The sequence below is a fragment of the Musca autumnalis genome, unplaced genomic scaffold (assembly GCF_047663935.1).
Source record: "Musca autumnalis isolate F117 unplaced genomic scaffold, ASM4766393v1 scaffold_3, whole genome shotgun sequence".
NCBI classification, from domain to species: domain Eukaryota; kingdom Metazoa; phylum Arthropoda; class Insecta; order Diptera; family Muscidae; genus Musca; species Musca autumnalis.
In genome coordinates this window covers 50751845-50773726 of record NW_027411866.1, presented here as the reverse complement: position 1 = coordinate 50773726, position 21882 = coordinate 50751845, and the positions used below count along the sequence as shown (strand labels likewise).

General features: G+C 34.7%; 3 protein-coding genes across 3 annotated transcripts in view; 1 reads left to right on the top strand and 2 right to left on the bottom strand.

Moving 5' to 3' along the window:
- LOC141396718 (general odorant-binding protein 28a-like) overlaps positions 1 to 9793 on the bottom strand; it is a 67868-nt gene extending 58075 nt beyond the window's left edge. Inside the window, exon 1 of the mRNA XM_073972357.1 lies at positions 9685 to 9793. The gene's annotated coding sequence lies outside the window, so the exon portion shown is untranslated. The remainder of the gene's footprint in view (positions 1 to 9684) is intronic.
- Polr2E (DNA-directed RNA polymerases I, II, and III subunit Rpb5) lies at positions 8615 to 9475 on the top strand. Its single transcript, XM_073972464.1, has one exon. The coding sequence runs from the start codon at positions 8737 to 8739 to the stop codon at positions 9367 to 9369; it is 633 nt and encodes a 210-aa protein (XP_073828565.1). The 5' UTR covers positions 8615 to 8736; the 3' UTR covers positions 9370 to 9475.
- A 1678-nt stretch (positions 9794 to 11471) lies between the features above and the next one.
- On the bottom strand, positions 11472 to 13956 carry LOC141396717 (uncharacterized). Its single transcript, XM_073972354.1, has 4 exons — positions 13479 to 13956; positions 13214 to 13423; positions 12543 to 13151; positions 11472 to 12478 (listed from the first exon to the last, which is right to left on the bottom strand). The coding sequence occupies exons 1-4, from the start codon at positions 13761 to 13763 to the stop codon at positions 11555 to 11557; spliced, it is 2028 nt and encodes a 675-aa protein (XP_073828455.1). The 5' UTR covers positions 13764 to 13956; the 3' UTR covers positions 11472 to 11554.
- Between the last annotated feature and the right edge of the window lie 7926 nt (positions 13957 to 21882).

Sequence of the window (21882 nt, the reverse complement as noted above, 5' to 3'; positions counted from 1 at the left end):
TTGTTGGAACAATTCAGCGATACATCTACCTTTATGATTGCATAATGTCAAAAACAGTACAAAATGACAACCCTGCTTTTGACAGATTAGGCCATAAAAAGAAAAAAATTGTAATCAGCTGTTAGCTGTGGCCTACCTTTACTTTATTCTACCATGGGGAAACCATTGAAGTAATATCCCATGAAAATCATGCAAATATGGACACACATGAACAACGGCCCTCAATCTCCGGTCATACGAGGGTGCTAAGAATCCCCGGAGGTAAAACAAAACACACTCTGAATATTGGTACATGGAACGTGCGAAGTCTTTATGAATCTGGAAAGTTTGCTAATACCGTGAATGAAATGAATAAATTGAAAATCGACATTTTAGGAGTCTGCGAAACCTGGTGGCCTGACAGTGGAGACTTTGTCTCTGAAAATGTTAAAATGTTTTATTCAGGAAATATGAATAAAAATCACAGAAACGGCGTTGGAGTTATTGTTAAAAAACATATAGCAAAATGTGTATCAGGCTTTATTCCCAAATCTGATAGAACAATGCTTATACAATTGGAAGCAAGACCACTAAAAATTAATATTATACAAGTACAGTCAACCAAAAAAGTCTACATACACCCTATAAATCTCGGGTTTTAAGGGTAAGGAAGCATTTTTATGAAAATCCAAGTACATAGTTCTATCTCATATCCCTAATAAACAATATTACATAGATCAAAAATATATTCCATAATACGAATAACGGTAAATTCAATAAAAATTAAAAAATTAATAGGGAAAAAGTGTACATACACCCAATGAAATATAGAGATTACCGTAAAATTTATGGAATAAGCAATACAAATGTTACATTTTATTGCTTTATCGAATGTCTTTGGTTGTCCATGATATCTTTTAGGCAAAATAGCAACATATTTGTGGATTGAATGCCGTTATTTAAGGTCAGACTTCGCGTATAACTTGTTTAAGCGGACCCTTGCAGATTTCTTTGAGGTTTTGAGGTTGTTACTTTATAAAAACCCAGAAAATGCAGTTTGACTGATAATTTTGAGATCCTAGAGCGTTTTGAAGTTGTCCTTGTAAACATTATATGCTCCTGAACTTCGCTAAATATACGAATTCCTGAGTTTTCTCATAAATTTTATAGTTTTCACAACATTCCAAGGGGCAAATTACATGCAGAAGCCTTTGAATTACCTTGTAATAAGGTCTGGTACAATCCTCGAGCATCCATTGAATCAGCAATGTAAAAGTTTCCGACATTTATAGCGCTTCAAGTGATCCTAACGATCATAATACGAGAGCATACTAGTTAACAGTGTAAATTTCATACAAATTTCATGCATTCTTTGGTGGTGCTTTTATTTTGAAGCTTTGGAAATTTTAGGGGCGGGTTTGTAGAATAATTTTGTACATTTCTGATTGAGTTAAGGTCCAAAAATGTATTACAAGGTAATTCCAAGGTTCTTGCGTGTAATTTGACCCTTGGAATGCTGTGAAAACTATAAAATTTATGAAAAACTCAGGAATTCGCATATTTAGCGAAGCTCAGGAGCATATATTATACATAAGAACAACTTCAAAGCGATCTAGAATCTTAAAATAATTAGTCCCACTGTATTTTCTCGTGTTTCATAAACTACCAGACTGAAAAACTCAAAGAAATCTGCAAGGGTCCGCCTTAACGAGCTATACGCGAATTCTGACCTTAAATAACGTCAATTAAAGCACAAATATGGTCCTATTTTGTCTAAAATGTATCATAGACAACCAGAGAAATTCGATCAAGCAATAAAATGTAAAATTTGTACTGCTTATTCCATAAATTTTACGGTAATCTTAATATTTCATTGGGTGTATGTACACTTTTTCCCTATTATTTTTTTAATTTTTATAGAATTTACCGTTATTCGTATTATGGAATATATTTTTGTTGTACGTAATATTGTTTATTAGGGATATGAAATAGAACTATTTACTTGGATTTTCATAAAAATGCTTCCTTACCCTTAAAACTCGAGATTTATAGGGTGTATGTAGACTTTTTTGGTTGACTGTATATGCACCTACCGCTGATAAAAGCAAAGAAGAAGTCGAAGAGTTTTACGAAGATATTAAATACTTAATGAACATGACTAAACACCATGAAATAACAATAGTTCAAGGCGACTTTAATGCTAAAGTGGGCCAAGATATAGTGCCCGGGATTACGGGAAAGCATGGCCTAGGAGAGAGGAATGAAAGAGGCAGCAGAATGATCCAATTCTGCCAGGAACATAACATGAAAATTACAAACACAATGTTCTCCCTCCCCCCTAGAAGACTGTATACCTGGAAGTCACCCCAGGATAGACCAACAAACATAGTGAGGAATCAAATCGATTATATATTAATTAACAAACGCTATTCTTCTTTTGTAACAAAAACATCTACGTATCCAGGAGCGGACGTCCCATCCGATCATGTATTACTGATGACAAAACTACAAACAAAGCTAAGGACAAACATGAAGAAAAAAATACGTAAGAGAATTAACGTTGAGAAACTTGATGAGCCATCAATAAAAACAGAAATAAAAGCCCTCATAGGGCAAGAATTTAGTAAAATTGAAGGAATGGACAGTGAAAGCATATGGAAGTCGGTAAAACAATCGCTAAAATCAATAGCAGATAATAATTTAGGAAGCAATCCAAGAAAACGGAAGAATGAATGGATGACTACAGAAATACTGGGCCTAATGGAAGAACGTCGAAAATATAAGAATTCCAAATGCGAATTATATCATGAATTAAATAAAGGAGTACAATCTGCAATCAGAGCAGCAAAAAATGACAATCTTAACAAACAATGCCAGGAGATTGAAAGATTACAAGAACTTCATGACGATTTTAATCTCAACAAAAAAATTAAGGAAGCAGCGGGAATATATCGTAAATCACTGCCAAAAGTTCTATACAACAACAACAATGAAGCTGTTTTTGATATTACGGAAAAAAAGCTATATGGCAGAATTACATAACCTCTCTTTATACAGATGAAAACAGATCAAACTACGACATAATGGAACCCGAGCCACAAGTAGGAACTCCGATAACTAAACACGAAACTGAAGCTGCTATTAAATCTTTAAAAATGAAGAAAGCATGTGGTCCAGATGAAATCCCATCCGAAATTCTTAAACTGATTGAAGGCGATAATATCAACATACTTGTAAGGCTTTTTAATTGCATATATGAAACCGGTAAATATCCACAGGACTGGCTAAAATCTACGTTCATAGCTATTCCTAAAAAAGGACATCCAAAAGCATGCAACGATTATAGACTAATTAGTCTTATGAGCCATGCCCTTAAAATTTTTCTCAAGATAATTCATGGCAGGATATATAAAAGATGTGAAAATGTTATGGGATTCTCTCAATTCGGCTTTAAAGAAGGAATGGGAACACGTGAAGCGCTTTTTTCAATTGAAGTTCTTCTTCAAAAATGTAAAAATGCTCAAAAAGACGTTTATATTTGCTTTATAGACTATGAAAAAGCATTTGATACAGTCAAACACGATAAACTTGTAGAAATCCTTGCATCTATTGGTATCGAAGAAAAGGAAATTCGCTGCATAAAAAGTTTATATTGGCAACAGACCGCACAGGTTGATGTTGAAGGAGAGATGACTGAAGATATAATAATATCTAAAGGTGTTAGGCAAGGATGTATATTGTCACCTTTACTATTCAATGTATACTCCGAAAAAATATTTCAGGAATCATTTAAAGATGTTCAGAAAGGAATATTTGTAAATGGCGCTTTCATCAACAATATAAGATATGCAGACGACACAACAATCTTAGCTGACAGCATGTCAGGTCTTCAATATCTCTTAAATAGGCTGGTAGCACAAAGCGAGTTGTATTGGTTAAAAATCAATATTAAGAAAACAAAATATATGATTGTGAGCAAAGAAAACCGCTATCCCCCTTTCACACTAACAGTAAAAGATACACCAGTAGAGAGAGTATACAGCTTTAAATATCTCGGTGCAGTGATAAATGACAAGCTGGATAACTCATCCGAAATAAGATGCCGAATTGAAATGGCGAGGGAAGCATTCATCAAATACAAGAAAATCTTTACCAGCCATGATATAAACATAAAAACCAAGCTGCGATACATGAAAACATATGTATGGTCAGTTCTGTTATACGCTGTCGAAGTTTGGACCTTAAAGGCAACAGATATTAAAAAACTAGAAGCTTTTGAAATGTGGACATACAGAAGAATATTGAAAATTCCATGGACGCAGTTTGTTTCAAACAGTGAGGTACTGCAAAGGCTACACCAGGAAAAGGAAATAATCCATATAATAAAAAAACGAAAAACAGCTTATCTTGGTCATATAATGCGAAACAACATATATAAGCTACTCCAAAATATAATCCGAACAAAAATTGAAGGAAGACCCACTAGAGGAAGAAAAGAAATGATATGGATTAATAACATACAGGAGTGGACTGGTATCCAAGATGTTGGGAATCTTCTCAGCGAAAGCCGAAACAGAGAGTCATTTGCTGAGGTAATAAGAAATTTATAAACACCAAAATGAAATTTATAATGTAACAGATGTAATATGTATGTATATAATTGCATTGATCGCCAAAATTCGAAAAACGAATAGGCAAATAAAGAAGAAGAAGAAGAAAAAAGAGCGATTAGTCAAAAATTGCTTATCTATACAAATTTCTTAAAAAATACGGGAACGGAAAAATGACGGAAATTGCCGGAAAATGTCAAAATCAACGTATCAGCTATCATATAAGATGCCAATGAAAATACTTGCTGATAGTTTCTACTAGGCCAAAATTGTATGGCAGAAAACGGGAGAAGGTGTTATTCGGCGCTATTTTTGTTTAAAGAGAAGTGCAAGTCTTGCTACATTTCGGAGTACGGGAACGCATTTTTAGCACACTAAACGGGAAAACTACTGCAAGTACTAATATTATGCAGGTTCTGAGCACAACTTTTATCTACATATAAAAAATTTTTATTATAATGTCTCAACGATAAAATCATTTTTTTTTTATTTTTTCATTTGTTAGTACTATACACAATTAATACAATATATAGATAATTTTACGATAATTTTCCCAATAAAGTTGTAAAGTTCTATATTTTTGATGATTAATTCAATTTACAACAACTTGTGAAAATTCATGTTCGATCAGCTGCGCATATGCATCTACCTTGATCATTGTGATATGTTTGAAATCAACAAAAAATAAGTGTAAACACCGGCGCGTGTATTTCAGGATTTCGTGAAATCCAGTGGATTTTGGAGCGCTAGTGTAAACTTGGCATAACAGTTGATAACCCAAACAAAAACATTGGCGCCAATGCATGAAAGAAAAGCTAACTCCAAAGCAATGAAAAAGCTCTTCAATATTAAGCAAAATAAACAAAAAATCTATATATTGGTATGTTCCAGTACTACACATTTCTACACATTTTTACTCCGATAACCGATTTTTCCTTTATGTTATCGAAAAAAATAGCAAAAATGTGTAGAAATGTGCAGTACTGGAACAAACCATATGTATATAAAAAAGGATGATGTTAGTTACTACGCTTATAACTCAAGAACGGCTGAACAGATTTTGACAATTCGCACCAATTCGGAATAGCCTCATGGCAGAAAAGGATAAAACCTAAAAAAATCGCGAAAATCTGCGAAAATTTTGCAAAAATATTTTTTGACACATTTCTATGTAGCTTCGGGTTAGGAGTATACCGTGACACTTTTTTTGACAGTTTTTGGTGAAAATTGAATATGCACCTACTGTCAGGGTCCATTGCACTACTTTGTTTTTTCAATTTCTAAAAGTTGTATAGACATTTTTTATTAATCAAATCGATTTTCATTTATTTTGAAGCGTCTTTTTAGAAAATTAACAGCGAAAACTTTGTTAAAAAGAGAGAGTTTAGTTTAGAGTTTGTAAAGATTAGTAGTGGTTTCGGTCAGATTCCGATTAAAAAGATGAAGATGAAAACGCTGGAAATGTTTTCCAAAAAATTGTACCGTTGTAAAAGGAATCGTGAAAACAACCCTCTGCAAAAAAATGAAATAGATCCGAGACGAGTCCTCAAAGTCCACTTTTCCCAAATTTTGTGTGGGAGGTACCCGAAGGACTGGACCGGCTGGTCTGGGTGAAATAATACGATGTGCAAAGTTTGGACCATTTAGAAACTCCCTGCGAGAGTTATCTTCAGGATTTGGCATTTTAGATGATGCCGTCAGGGGTTCTTGGAGTTTTTAGGCCAGTATCTCAGGAAGTATGGACTGCTGAAAAAAATTTAAAACTATCTGAGGGAAGCTCCTAAACTTCATTTATGGCGTGTGGTAGGTACACGAAGGAGTTGATTAATATGGTCCATATTCAAAGCCGATCTATATCCGGAAGGAATAATACGATTTGCAAAGTGATGATTCAAATCAGTTTGGGGGAGTTTGGGGGACCAGCTTGGGGGAGTTTGGACAAAGTTTGGTGGAGGTACCCGAAGAATTGGACCAATATGGGTCAACTTGGAACTTAAACTAAGTTTGGGCAAGGTTTTACGAAGTTCAAAATTCGGTTCGGTTGATCCATTCGAGAGTTATCGTGCACACCAGCCAGACGGGCGGAAAGGGCTAAATCGACTCCAAATTGTCTGAAAGAACTTCGTCCAACAACCTTGGGGTTGTTGAGGCACATTTAGCCTAAAGGCTGAGGGTATCAAAAGCAAGATGTAGGAGGTACTGATAAGAAGAAAACCATCGATTATGAAACGAATGGGGGCGTGAGGATACTACATTGTTTCAACTGTGCGTCGCAAAATATGTTATTTGCTTAATAAATATATCGTAGTCCCGATTTACAGTTGCCCAATTGTCAGTTTATGGGACAGAGATTCGAGGAAAATAGAAACACTTTGCCTCTCAGTAGCCTCTTTCTTCGACAAACTGACAACTATCAAAAGTACGATTGTCTAATGGGCATTTGCGTCAAAGATCGTCCTAAATAGTTCAAAACAAAGAAATATTTGCAATTGAACTCGACAACAAAGCCATCGACTTCAGTAATACGACTTCTAACAGACTGCGAGACGAAGGTCGCCGGGTCCCCTAGTATTTAATATATTAATAACATAATCTATAAATATAGCTGAATTGTAATATTATAGTATTTTTCCACAAAAATAAGATAAACATTGAGCAGCTGACCATTAGCAGATGATTGAAAAACAGCTGATCGAACTTGCTAAATGTTGCTGGGAAAAATTCTTTCAGCAACTTTTAGCAATTTCTCAGCAAACAACTGTCAAAATTGTTCTCTCACTTCGCTCTCTTTTACTGAACTTTTGTGTAAAAAGACAGCATTTAGTAACATTTCGTAATAATTATTACAAATTATCACGTAAAAAGACACACCTATTAAAAATATTAATAAAAAACAAAAAGTCATTTTCAAATTCTTCCCTGCACATATTTTCTGTACAACTGCAAAATCTTTTCAGTGTACCCAAAAAAAAAAAAAAAACAAATAAAGCAGCATCAACCTGCTTGCATGACATTCAGTACAAGACTGAAGTAAAAAAATCAAAACATTTGCTCTCTTACTTTGCGTTCGGGTCGCATGTGTGTGATTTGCCGAAAAACTTCGTAACCATATCAATACCAACGAACGGGTTTGATTTAGACTGATTAAAAATGCAATCCGAAGAATGAATAGAAATTCAATCCAAAGCACTGCATGTTAAGTTGTGATTTGGATCTAAAATGGAGTGCATCCTAGCTGTGTGCTGTGGAAGCAAAATGGAGTGCATCCTATCTGGGCGCTCCCTTGTAAAATTCATAAGTGATTTCATAGGAAAAGATGTACTACAACGGCAATTGTACTGTACACTTGTACTGATTAAACTGCATCCACGGATGCAAACTTTTTGCTGGGCTTGGTCACACTAGATTGTTTCATTAAAACAATTTCATGAAAACAAGGGTTCCTAGATCGAGTTCCGCAGTAGAGTAATATCATGAAGTTGCTGTAATGGGAAAGTCGATCTATAAATACCTAAAAATTTCAATGAATCCACCCTAGTGTGACCTTCGACTATGCGAAATCATTTTGCTTGATTCCGCGCGAAATCTCGAAACGCCTTCGTAATTACGAAACGACGCCGAATGTAAACCAAGCATAACATTGCAGATTACTATTCCTGTAAGTTGTTTAGCCATCTATAACCAACATTCCACACTGTGAAATGCATTTGTTCAAGTCGTGTGCTTGGTTTACATTTACGAAATCCACTCGATTTCAACTGTCAAATCCATAGGTTAAACGTCAAATGAAATCCAGATGAGATTTCATTTGACGTTTGAGCTATGGAATTGACAGTTGAAATCGAGTGGATTTCGTAAATGTAAACTTAGCATTGGTTTCTATACGTCTTTGTTATACTTTTGGTCTTTTCCAGAACTGCCAGAATCTAAACGGCCTATTATTATAGTACGTCAACATTAAAGTTTCCCCATTACCAAATATCGGTTACTGACAGCTTTTATTAAACATTGGCAACCCTGTATTTACATGCACTGTTACCTGTGAGCCGTACACATTTCATTTGTTTTATTGACGGCGTGTTTTAAGTAATTTCTAGATTTTTGTGTGTTTTTCTTTGCTATTGTATTACCGAAAACAAATTAAACTATGGATGATGAAGCTGAAACCTACAAACTATGGCGCATTCGGAAAACTATCATGCAGCTAAGTCACGATAGAGGATATTTGGTGACACAAGATGAATTGGATCAAACCTTGGAACAATTCAAGGAAATGTTTGGTGACAAGCCCAGCGAGAAACGTCCAGCTCGATCGGATCTAATTGTATTGGTCGCCCATAACGATGATCCCACCGATCAGATGTTTGTATTCTTCCCCGATGAACCTAAAATTGGTATCAAGACCATAAAGACGTATTGTACACGCATGCAGGAGGAGAATATCCATCGCGCTATTGTTGTTGTCCAGGCTGGTATGACACCCTCGGCTAAACAGTCATTGGTCGATATGGCTCCCAAATATATCTTGGAACAATTTTTAGAGTCCGAGTTGCTCATAAACATTACTGAACATGAGTTGGTTCCTGAGCATGTGGTTATGACACCCGAGGAAAAACAAGAACTATTGGCACGTTACAAGTTAAAGGAGAACATGTTGATGAGAATTCAAGCTGGTGATCCAGTCTCTAGATATTTCGGACTAAAGAGAGGTCAGGTCGTAAAGATTATTCGTTCATCGGAAACGGCTGGTCGCTATATTTCCTATCGACTGGTGTGTTGAATACCTGGGCGAGGACTATTTTTTAAGCTAGATTTATCAATGCATATATGTAGATTTAGAAAGAGTTGGATGACGAAAATAACAAATAAATCATATTTTTAAGCAACGTTGGTCGTATTTTTTGTTCTTAATGGGGCCAAATATAAATGGGTGGGTGAGCAAAACTCATGATTTCAGAGGTTTCTGTTTGTACTCGTCGGTTTCAGATATGTGGGGGTAGAAGGCCACTTTGCCATAGAGAGTTACTATAAAGCAACAATTAAATATTATCCAAGTCATTAAATAACAAAAGAAAATATGTAGATTCATACTTACAATGGAAAAATGCATCCGTTGGGCGTATTTCCACTTTGAAATTATTGTTATTTAATAAATCTTTATTTAAAGTCATTCCTGTTCCTAGGGAAAAGGATATTTCATCAATTCGCATTTGGATTTTTATTTTTGTTGATTTTATTGCATTTAATATTAATTCACTCGCGACCATCTTGAAACAGGTTTATGTTATGTTTTAGTTTAACATACCGCCGAAGAACTGATGACTTGAGGCATGCATTTATTTCACCTGCTGGAATACAATAACTGGAAGTGTTTGTCTGAAAACTAAACGCGGATTGCTTCTTAAATCCCTCAAGAATCGGTCTAAAGCTTCTAGGGAATTTTTATGTGTAATCGTACATTCAACGCAATTAACGGCATGTGCTTGCTTAGTAGACTTCGGATTTCGCATATTCTTATATGAGGGAAAATTATATACTAAAACAATTGTTGTAATTTTTAGCGTCTTAGATCCATGAAACATCGAAAGAAACCCGAGGACTCTTGGGTTAAACAGAGCATTTGTTTTTTGATACGACAAATCGAATTTATATACCTGCAAGAATCTACAATTGTTTACTTTGATTTTGATAACAAAATTTCCTTTATGTTATCGAAAAAATATTAAAATTAGTAGATTTTTGCATTAACGCAGCGAAGCAAATAAAAACAAGTCAATTTCAAAAGAATTTTTGGCAATAATTATTAAAATATAATGGAAAATAACTATAACATATTTTTTATTTTTATAACTATAATATACTAGCGGACCCGGCGAACTTCGTCTCGCTATTAAGGAATAAAATTTCATACAAAAACTCAATTTTCGATTTTTCTAATTTTCCGACTTTTCCAGAGAGATTTTCCAAAATTTTCTTCCGTAAAGACCTTCTCCTCGAAAATATGAATAACTGACAAAAAATTTTACAGAAATCGGCCTAGCCGTTCTCATTTTATGAATTACTATACATTTTTTACACCATTTTTATATATATATAGATAGATACAAACTTTACAACTTTTATACATTTTCGTATATACCTTCGAGTTTTTATCAGACTAACAGTACGGTTACACTAGATTTCTTTGCCGGGTTAACCCACTTCATGAGGATTTTTTTGACGTTTGTAATTGACACTTGAAACCCAAACCCACTGGGTTAATCCGGTTAAGTGTAACCGGGGTATAACGTTCTATTAAAAATCTGTTAGTTTCCTCAACGACTACGACAACAATCACACAAACGTGCATACATATATGCCAAATTATTAGTTTGATTGTAAAAAATGTGAGATTGGCTTTTCTTTTGATTTAAAGGTATACAAATGATCTATTAACAATTGGTCTGTTCCATTACTGCAAGAATCTACTAACTTTTACTATTTTTTCCGATAACATAAGGGAAAAAATGTTATCGTAGTAAAAAATAATAGCTTCTTGCATGTTCTGGAACAAAGCAAATTCTATTAATTTTTGTTGCCAAAATATTTTTTAAAAACTGACAAACTAACAAGGAAAATTGCCTGATGTAAATATGGACTATGCTAAGAAATGTCACCTGGGATAAGTCAAGAAGTAAGGTCCTGTATTACAAATTTTGTTAGGAAAGTGATAGGAATTTGAAAATACCAACTACTAGTCCATTGTGTTATTTTCAACAACATATTACATGCAAAATTAATTAAAGTTTATCTATTGTATCTATTATTATGAGCTGAACATCTATCTATGAAAAAATGTCATTACCCTAATCTGCAAACTTCTGAAGCAATAAAACAGTACCATACAAACTATAATAATTTTATTAATAAATAAAAATACCCTAAACAACTAAATATGATTTACATACATATGCACGTATGTACACTTAACTTATTTCATTTATTGTAAGTACTCTCTTTTTAGGCTTCTCACCCATAACAGCAGCCACAGCTGCTACAGTCGTCCCGTGATCTTTTATCATGTGTCTGGAAAGTCCACGATAGTGGGCATACGTTTTCCCACACAGTTTACAGACACTTTTCTCTTGGCTATGCACGGTACGATGCTGAAATAATAGCTTAGAATTCGTAAAACCTTTGCCACAAATATTACATATAGAATCTCGAATATTGTTGTGAGCTTTAAGATGCCAATTTAATAATTTCTGTTGTGTAAAGCCTTCACCGCAAATGTCACATATAAACTCCTTCTCATATTCAGGATGATTTTGAAAATGTAATTTAAGTTCTTTTTTACACGGAAATCCTTTAGAACAAAATTTGCACACAAACGGAAAGTCTTGGGTATGACGTCGTAGATGTATAACATAACCAGGTTTCTGTGTAAATTCATAATTACAAATGGAACACTTGAACGGCTTGGAGCCATCATGTTTTGCCGTGTGTATGCGAAATGTGGCAATGTTCATTAAAACCTTGGGACAATATTGACATTTAAATGGTCCCAAATGTGGCAGGAGATATGATATATGTTCATAAAATGTATTCTTGGATTTGTATTCATCTGTGGGCTTTTTCGAAGAAAATTCAATACTCTTTTCCTTTTCCTTCTTTACAATTTTATGTATAAAATCAATTTTATTTTCCACTTCCTCCAGAGAATAACTCAATTTTAGTTCTTTCTGAATCTCTTCTATGATGGATTGCAATGTTGTTTGTCTCCTTTGCTCGGAATAGAAAAATATATCCTGTTCGTTCCACAAGCAGGAATGTTTTTTATAAATTTGTATTATGCAAATTATTTGGTCGTCAGTCAATTTAGGCTTTGCTAAAAGCTGTTCTTCTTGTAGCTGCAATAAAAATCAAATAATTTATAAGATACGTATAAACAACTATAATATTTCATTACCTCACCTCTTGTATAAAACCTAATGTTGGCTTAAGAAACTCTAAATGGTCATAGAACCACAGAGGTTTGTAATCCTTATCCTTGTTTTTAGTGTAATTCATGCGTATGCGTACATCGCGTATGTAACGCACTCTCATATATTTTATACACTTTTCTGCATCGCGTATTGTCATGGGTACATTTACTTGTTTCAGTTCCTGACATATTTGCTTAAGACATTCGTCTCGTTTCTTTCGGCATCGATTTACTAATTTCGGTGGCCTTGTTGCATCCCACAACTCATCTTGTTTCTGATAGGCAACAATAAACGCTATTACACTCTCCCTGTTGTTCATAAATTCGTCAATGTCCAGACCATCGTCCAATTTAACTTTGGACTTTTTAGCTGGAGATGGTTTCAATTCATCGTCATCATCTGCCTTGATATCTTCCAGATCGTAATCCTCGTCATCGAGGAAATCATCATCCTCAATGTCACTAAAGTCAACATCTTCACTGTACACAGTGGGATTTTGTATGATGTCAGTTTTAATTTCTAGTGGTTCTAAAACAAATTTATCTTCCGTATCATCTAAACCGCCAGTTGTAGGGCTTGCATCAATGGAATTAACAGGCTATTGAAAATGTTAACAAAATTTACACAAAATCAGTTGGAAGCTCACTACAGACAACTCACCTCTAAATCATCTTTAATGATGTTTACATTATCCTCACTAGGCTCTTGCTTAATTATGTTATCCTGTTTCTTTGACTGGTTTGATTTCTTCCGGGCTTCACTTGTAACATGTCTTGTTTGATGTTTTGGACCCAATTTATTCTTTTCTTTTTGCTTGCGATTTTCTTTTAATAAGACTTCAGGTTCTTGTAGCGGGTCCAAAAGAAAATCCTAAAATAAAATGACATTCAACGAAAGTCCACACAAGTAGACCATGACCATTCACCTTCTTTTCTTCCTCACTGTCGTCGTCATTTCTGATGAATTCGTTAATAGTACTGAAATGTTCATTAGCTTTATTCTCGTCGTTATCATCATACTTTTCATCCTTCAATGGAGCATCCTGATTGTGTTCCTTCTCAATATGCGTCAAAAATGTTTTAAATTGTAAACAAATCTCCTGACAAAATAAACACAATATGCAGTACTGTTGTTTTTCGCCAGTACTTGGAGATTTCAAAATTTCTCCGCATTTATTGTAACTGGAATATGATGCGTCGATCCTCATCATTTCATAATAAAATAAATGAATAATTTTATTCTATAATTTATTATTTCCAAGCTACAGAACAAAACAAACAGAGTAAACAGGCCAATAAAGATGTTACGAAGGAGGGAATGAGCGAATGAGCGTAAAATATACTTTCATTTGTTTAGAATGATGTAAAGCAAAAATTGCAAACTTATGGATGGATCTATAGATCGAAAATGGAGGTAGGTAGATGGATCTGTAGCTCGAGATCTATTGGCACCATTTTTCTTCGTTCCTCTGTATAGAAGTTCATGAAGGAACTAGTTGAATTGAACGATTCATTGAAAAAGCATATGAACCATGGTAGAATAAAGGCCTGAGTACATACGCTACCTCGCGCTTGCCTTAAGCTGAAAACACATCCAACGTTTGAGTAAAGTTTTGCGTCATTTCTGGTAGATGAATAAAAGGCAGAGTGCTGCCAAGTTTAAATTTTTTTATTCATCTACCAGAAATGACACAAAACTTTACTCAAACGTTTGATGTGTTTTCAGCTTTACTTGCTTCTGATAAAAGAATAAAAAAGAAAAGGGCCCAGGCCTTTAATGCATGGGTACATAAGCTGTCTCGCCTGCTTGCGTTGCTTTCCTGCTTCATTTCTGACATAACAAATATAAAAGAATAAAGAAGGCCGAGCCACAACAACAACTACCATATAGAAATCTCTTCATCATTCTAGTTCTTTACCTTTCATTAATGCCCTTTTCTTTTTTATTCTTTTATCAGAAGCAAGCTCTAAAGCCACACGCTGAAACTTTCCCATTATTTTGGCGTTCTTAGGTCGAGTTCCCCAATACAGTAATTTCATAAAATTACTTTAGTATGGAACTCGATCTATAAACGCCAAAATAATGGGAAAGTTTCAGCGTGTGGCTTTACTCAGTAGTCACACGCGCAAAATTTGCGGCGAAACTTTCCCATTATTTTGCCGTTCACAGATCGAGTTCCATACTAAAGTAATTTTATGAAAATGCTGTATTGGGGAACTCGATCTATGAACGCCAAAATAATGGGAAAGTTTCGTCGCAAATTTTGCGCGCGTGACTACTGAGTTAGAGAACCAAGTGCGAGATAAACGATTAAGAGCAGTACACATTGTCAGTTTTGAATGTCGATATTTGTCAAGTATCGATAACTGTCCAACCACAAAACATTTTACGGTTGCACCAGCGTGAAGTAAAGGGGTGTTTACACTATCTATGAATGTCATATGAGCTATCACTTTTTTTATCCATTCGACATCCTTTATGTTTGTCCAAGTCCATACCACTTTTAGTTTTTGCGTTCACACTAGCATACAATTTCGTATGACCACATATTATAAATCACGCAACAAACACAATTTATTTTGTTAAAAGCTATAATCGCACTCAGATTTTCGTTTTCTTTACCTATTTTTTCATTTTTTCGTAAATTGTTTTGTTCCAACAATTTGTTTCTCGACTGCATACGAAAATTCATAGCAGAATAGAGCGCTCCCTAAATGAAAAATCTACATATGAGTTGCCACATCATTTTGATAGATGAAAATTTTCATAGTGGTCACACTATGTGTACAACATTCTCAGGTAGCAAATTTGACATCTCATATGACATTGATAGATAGTGTTAACAACCCTTTAGCGACGTCGCTAATAGTGCGGTTACACTACAGTTTTTTGCCGGGTTAACCCACTTTATGAGGATTTATTGCTTAATCTGGTCAAATCTGACCAGATTTGCCATACAAAAATTAAATCCTCTCACGACTGGGTTTATTTTAAATCCGGCATAAATCCACCAAAAATACAGTATTGTATTCGGTATTTGTGCAAAAAAATCCAACTCTACTCAAAAAGTACCAAAAGCTGCAACTGTTTTTGCAACAGAGTTTGTCGTGTTTTACACGTTTACGATTGGTCGCATGAGATTTTATGGAGTTAACAAATCTAAAGTTATTTGAAAATCATAAAACTATTTATTTTTTACATTAGACACTTTTTTAACAAAAAGTACGCTTGATACCTTGATACAAAAATGTATCCCTGTGTGTAAAATATACCAATATGAGCAAAGAGGGGACGATATCTCATGCGAGAAATTATAAGAGTGTTAAACACGACTTTATTAGTTATTTTGTATGTATACGTAAACAAACATCAGCTGACAGTTTATATCCTCGAAAAGCTAAGTGTAACCAGCAAAGATTAACCCACTGGATCTATTAAACCCAGTGGGTTAACCTTCAATAGTGTAACCGGGGTATAACTTTCGATAACACAGAGTTATCGAAATCCACAGGGTGACACAGAACGTCCAAAATTCACATTTAGACGACGAATATTATCTATTATATATTTGAGCTTGGTGATAAGTGACTGACTGACGGCTAAAGCTATGAGCTTGAAATTTTACCAGTAGGTCCCTGTTGGTGCAAATGTGCGAGATAAGGCCGGGTTTTAGAAAATTCGTCCTGGAACCACACAAAATATCGGCAACAAAATATCACAAATAATTTCAAATTTTGTAGTTTACTTCTAGGCGCAGGTTTTATTGTATCATTTTATCGTAAACCACTAAATTATAAAACCACATTTTATAATTTTTTTCTTCCGTTTCAATAGATGTCGCAATTGTATAGTATTGTTACGAATGTAACTGATAGGTTTAAGTTAATTTATTTTAATTTCCGTTAATTTAAAAATTTGAATTGTAACGCAAAGTTTTATTACGCAGTTACTTTATTTAAGCAACAACAACAACTACCATATAGAAATCTCTTCATCATTCTAGTTCTTTACCTTTCATTAATGTGCTTTTGTTTTGTTTTGCCACAATCATGTTATTATTGTTTAGTTTGTTACTTCTTTATTTCTTGCATTTTTTTGTTGTTGTAGTTACGTCATTACTGTGCTTGTCGTCCAATTGTATTCCCCCCATGTATGTATGTGAGTATGGTTGTTCGCTTAGTGCGAATGTGCGTCTGTGTGTTCGCTGCACAGATTCGAGGTGTTGCCATATGTGTTCTAGAGGACTCTAGAACAGGGAGATTTTGGGGTATAAATAGCGGTAGGAAAGGTAAAATTGAGTTAGTTGTGAATTTTATACCGAAGTGTAAACATCGACTAGTAAAGAAGTTACCCTGCGTTTACAAATGACAGGACAGTTGACTTCACGAAAGTCCACACAAGTAGACCATGACCATTCACCTTCTTTTCTTCCTCACTGTCGTCGTCATTTCTGATGAATTCGTTAATAGTACTGAAATGTTCATTAGCTTTATTCTCGTCGTTATCATACTTTTCATCCTTCAATGGAGCATCCTGATTGTGTTCCTTCTCAATATGCGTCAAAAATGTTTTAAATTGTAAACAAATCTCCTGACAAAATAAACACAATATGCAGTACTGTTGTTTTTCGCCAGTACTTGGAGATTTCAAAATTTCTCCGCATTTATTGTAACTGGAATATGATGCGTCGATCCTCATCATTTCATAATAAAATAAATGAATAATTTTATTCTATAATTTATTATTTCCAAGCTACAGAACAAAACAAACAGAGTAAACAGGCCAATAAAGATGTTACGAAGGAGGGAATGAGCGAATGAGCGTAAAATATACTTTCATTTGTTTAGAATGATGTAAAGCAAAAATTGCAAACTTATGGATGGATCTATAGATCGAAAATGGAGGTAGGTAGATGGATCTGTAGCTCGAGATCTATTGGCACCATTTTTCTTCGTTCCTCTGTATAGAAGTTCATGAAGGAACTAGTTGAATTGAACGATTCATTGAAAAAGCATATGAACCATGGTAGAATAAAGGCCTGAGTACATACGCTACCTCGCGCTTGCCTTAAGCTGAAAACAAGTTTAAATTTTTTTATTCATCTACCAGAAATGACACAAAACTTTACTCAAACGTTTGATGTGTTTTCAGCTTTACTTGCTTCTGATAAAAGAATAAAAAAGAAAAGGGCCCAGGCCTTTAATGCATGGGTACATAAGCTGTCTCGCCTGCTTGCGTTGCTTTCCTGCTTCATTTCTGACATAACAAATATAAAAGAATAAAGAAGGCCGAGCCACAACAACAACTACCATATAGAAATCTCTTCATCATTCTAGTTCTTTACCCATGGTAGAACAAGAAAAGGTAGCAGCAATACCCAGCTGACTGAACTGGGTTGTAGTGTTAGTGTCAAATTCCATTCGACATTTTATGTATTTATTTCTATGTTCGATGTATATTAGGGATATATATTTTTCAAGAACAAATTTATTCATTAGAAAAAAAAAACTATTTCCCATAAAGACGGCTTCATATCATTGACATGTAACCTCCTCCAGGTCCAAACGACATGCCGCACACTAAAACACCGTTTATAGAGGCGGTACAATATTTGTTAATATGTGTGGTATTTTGTTAAACTTGAAAAGAATAAAGCCCTAATAAACATGTGCTTTTTTGTTTTCAAAAGCAAATGATTGAAACAGCTTCTCTTTTTTCAATGAATTACCAGCGACCCGAAACATGTTTGCAAGTATTCTACTTTCTGCGAGAAATTATGCATTTAGTGGAATGATATGGAAACATTCAAATTGAAAATCTAACGAGTTTTCATTCATGTTTTCCAAAATATTCAATCAAATGTGAAAAATTATTAGTTTTTAAATTCCAATAATTTATAGACATTTCCTTATTTTGTTTACATTTACGTTGACACTAAGGTTTACAAACAAAAACAAATTCCTTTGTGGTTGTTGTTTGAGTTGTATTTGTTGTAGTATTAACTTTACCTTGTATTTGTTCTACCATGTTCTTTACCTTTCATTAATGCCCTTTTCGGCTTAAATCTAGTTTAGTAAAAACTCTCCGATTTTTTCGAATTTTTTTCCATAGGTAGATATTTTTACGCTGATTACGGGAATGTAAAATTGTCTTGGGGGACGGACCCGGTTACCCGGTTATTCGACCCGAAAGTCCGGGTACCCGGTACCCGATAGACCCGGTTCTACTGAACCGATTCTTACAAAATGGGTATCGTTGGAAAGCTTATGAAAAGGTCAATATCTCTGGACCCAGTGAAGGTATTATAACAAATGGCACCATTTTGGAAAGGTTGAAGTATGAGCTATAAAATTACGTGAATTAATTGAGCACCCATAATGGGCCCTTTTTCGACTTTTTGAGGGTTTTATGGAAAAACCCGGGTCCAAAAAGAGGTATTTTGGTTATAACTTCTGAACCCCTGGAGATAACCCCACCAACGATACCCATTTTGTAAGAATCGGTTCAGTAGAACCGGGTCTATCGGGTACCGGGTACCCGGACTTTCGGGTCGAATAACCGGGTAACCGGGTCCGTCCCCCAAGAAAATTTTATATTCCCGTAATCAGCGTAAAAATACCTACCTCTGGAAAAAATTTCAAAAAAATCGGAGAGTTTTTACTAAACTAGATTTGTTCCCCCTTTTCTTTTTTATTCTTTTATCAGAAGCAAGCTCTAAAGCCACACGCTGAAACTTTCCCATTATTTTGGCGTTCTTAGGTCGAGTTCCCCAATACAGTAATTTCATAAAATTACTTTAGTATGGAACTCGATCTATAAACGCCAAAATAATGGGAAAGTTTCAGCGTGTGGCTTTACTCAGTAGTCACACGCGCAAAATTTGCGGCGAAACTTTCCCATTATTTTGCCGTTCACAGATCGAGTTCCATACTAAAGTAATTTTATGAAAATGCTGTATTGGGGAACTCGATCTATGAACGCCAAAATAATGGGAAAGTTTCGTCGCAAATTTTGCGCGCGTGACTACTGAGTTAGAGAACCAAGTGCGAGATAAACGATTAAGAGCAGTACACATTGTCAGTTTTGAATGTCGATATTTGTCAAGTATCGATAACTGTCCAACCACAAAACATTTTACGGTTGCACCAGCGTGAAGTAAAGGGGTGTTTACACTATCTATGAATGTCATATGAGCTATCACTTTTTTTATCCATTCGACATCCTTTATGTTTGTCCAAGTCCATACCACTTTTAGTTTTTGCGTTCACACTAGCATACAATTTCGTATGACCACATATTATAAATCACGCAACAAACACAATTTATTTTGTTAAAAGCTATAATCGCACTCAGATTTTCGTTTTCTTTACCTATTTTTTCATTTTTTCGTAAATTGTTTTGTTCCAACAATTTGTTTCTCGACTGCATACGAAAATTCATAGCAGAATAGAGCGCTCCCTAAATGAAAAATCTACATATGAGTTGCCACATCATTTTGATAGATGAAAATTTTCATAGTGGTCACACTATGTGTACAACATTCTCAGGTAGCAAATTTGACATCTCATATGACATTGATAGATAGTGTTAACAACCCTTTAGCGACGTCGCTAATAGTGCGGTTACACTACAGTTTTTTGCCGGGTTAACCCACTTTATGAGGATTTATTGCTTAATCTGGTCAAATCTGACCAGATTTGCCATACAAAAATTAAATCCTCTCACGACTGGGTTTATTTTAAATCCGGCATAAATCCACCAAAAATACAGTGTTGTATTCGGTATTTGTGCAAAAAAATCCAACTCTACTCAAAAAGTACCAAAAGTTGCAACTGTTTTTGCAACAGAGTTTGTCGTGTTTTACACGTTTACGATTGGTCGCATGAGATTTTATGGAGTTAACAAATCTAAAGTTATTTGAAAATCATAAAACTATTTATTTTTTACATTAGACACTTTTTTAACAAAAAGTACGCTTGATACCTTGATACAAAAATGTATCCCTGTGTGTAAAATATACCAATATGAGCAAAGAGGGGACGATATCTCATGCGAGAAATTATAAGAGTGTTAAACACGACTTTATTAGTTATTTTGTATGTATACGTAAACAAACATCAGCTGACAGTTTATATCCTCGAAAAGCTAAGTGTAACCAGCAAAGATTAACCCACTGGATCTATTAAACCCAGTGGGTTAACCTTCAATAGTGTAACCGGGGTATAACTTTCGATAACACAGAGTTATCGAAATCCACAGGGTGACACAGAACGTCCAAAATTCACATTTAGACGACGAATATTATCTATTATATATTTGAGCTTGGTGATAAGTGACTGACTGACGGCTAAAGCTATGAGCTTGAAATTTTACCAGTAGGTCCCTGTTGGTGCAAATGTGCGAGATAAGGCCGGGTTTTAGAAAATTCGTCCTGGAACCACACAAAATATCGGCAACAAAATATCACAAATAATTTCAAATTTTGTAGTTTACTTCTAGGCGCAGGTTTTATTGTATCATTTTATCGTAAACCACTAAATTATAAAACCACATTTTATAATTTTTTTCTTCCGTTTCAATAGATGTCGCAATTGTATAGTATTGTTACGAATGTAACTGATAGGTTTAAGTTAATTTATTTTAATTTCCGTTAATTTAAAAATTTGAATTGTAACGCAAAGTTTTATTACGCAGTTACTTTATTTAAGCAACAACAACAACTACCATATAGAAATCTCTTCATCATTCTAGTTCTTTACCTTTCATTAATGTGCTTTTGTTTTGTTTTGCCACAATCATGTTATTATTGTTTAGTTTGTTACTTCTTTATTTCTTGCATTTTGTTGTTGTTGTAGTTACGTCATTACTGTGCTTGTCGTCCAATTGTATTCCCCCCATGTATGTATGTGAGTATGGTTGTTCGCTTAGTGCGAATGTGCGTCTGTGTGTTCGCTGCACAGATTCGAGGTGTTGCCATATGTGTTCTAGAGGACTCTAGAACAGGGAGATTTTGGGGTATAAATAGCGGTAGGAAAGGTAAAATTGAGTTAGTTGTGAATTTTATACCGAAGTGTAAACATCGACTAGTAAAGAAGTTACCCTGCGTTTACAAATGACAGGACAGTTGACTTCACGAAAGTCCACACAAGTAGACCATGACCATTCACCTTCTTTTCTTCCTCACTGTCGTCGTCATTTCTGATGAATTCGTTAATAGTACTGAAATGTTCATTAGCTTTATTCTCGTCGTTATCATACTTTTCATCCTTCAATGGAGCATCCTGATTGTGTTCCTTCTCAATATGCGTCAAAAATGTTTTAAATTGTAA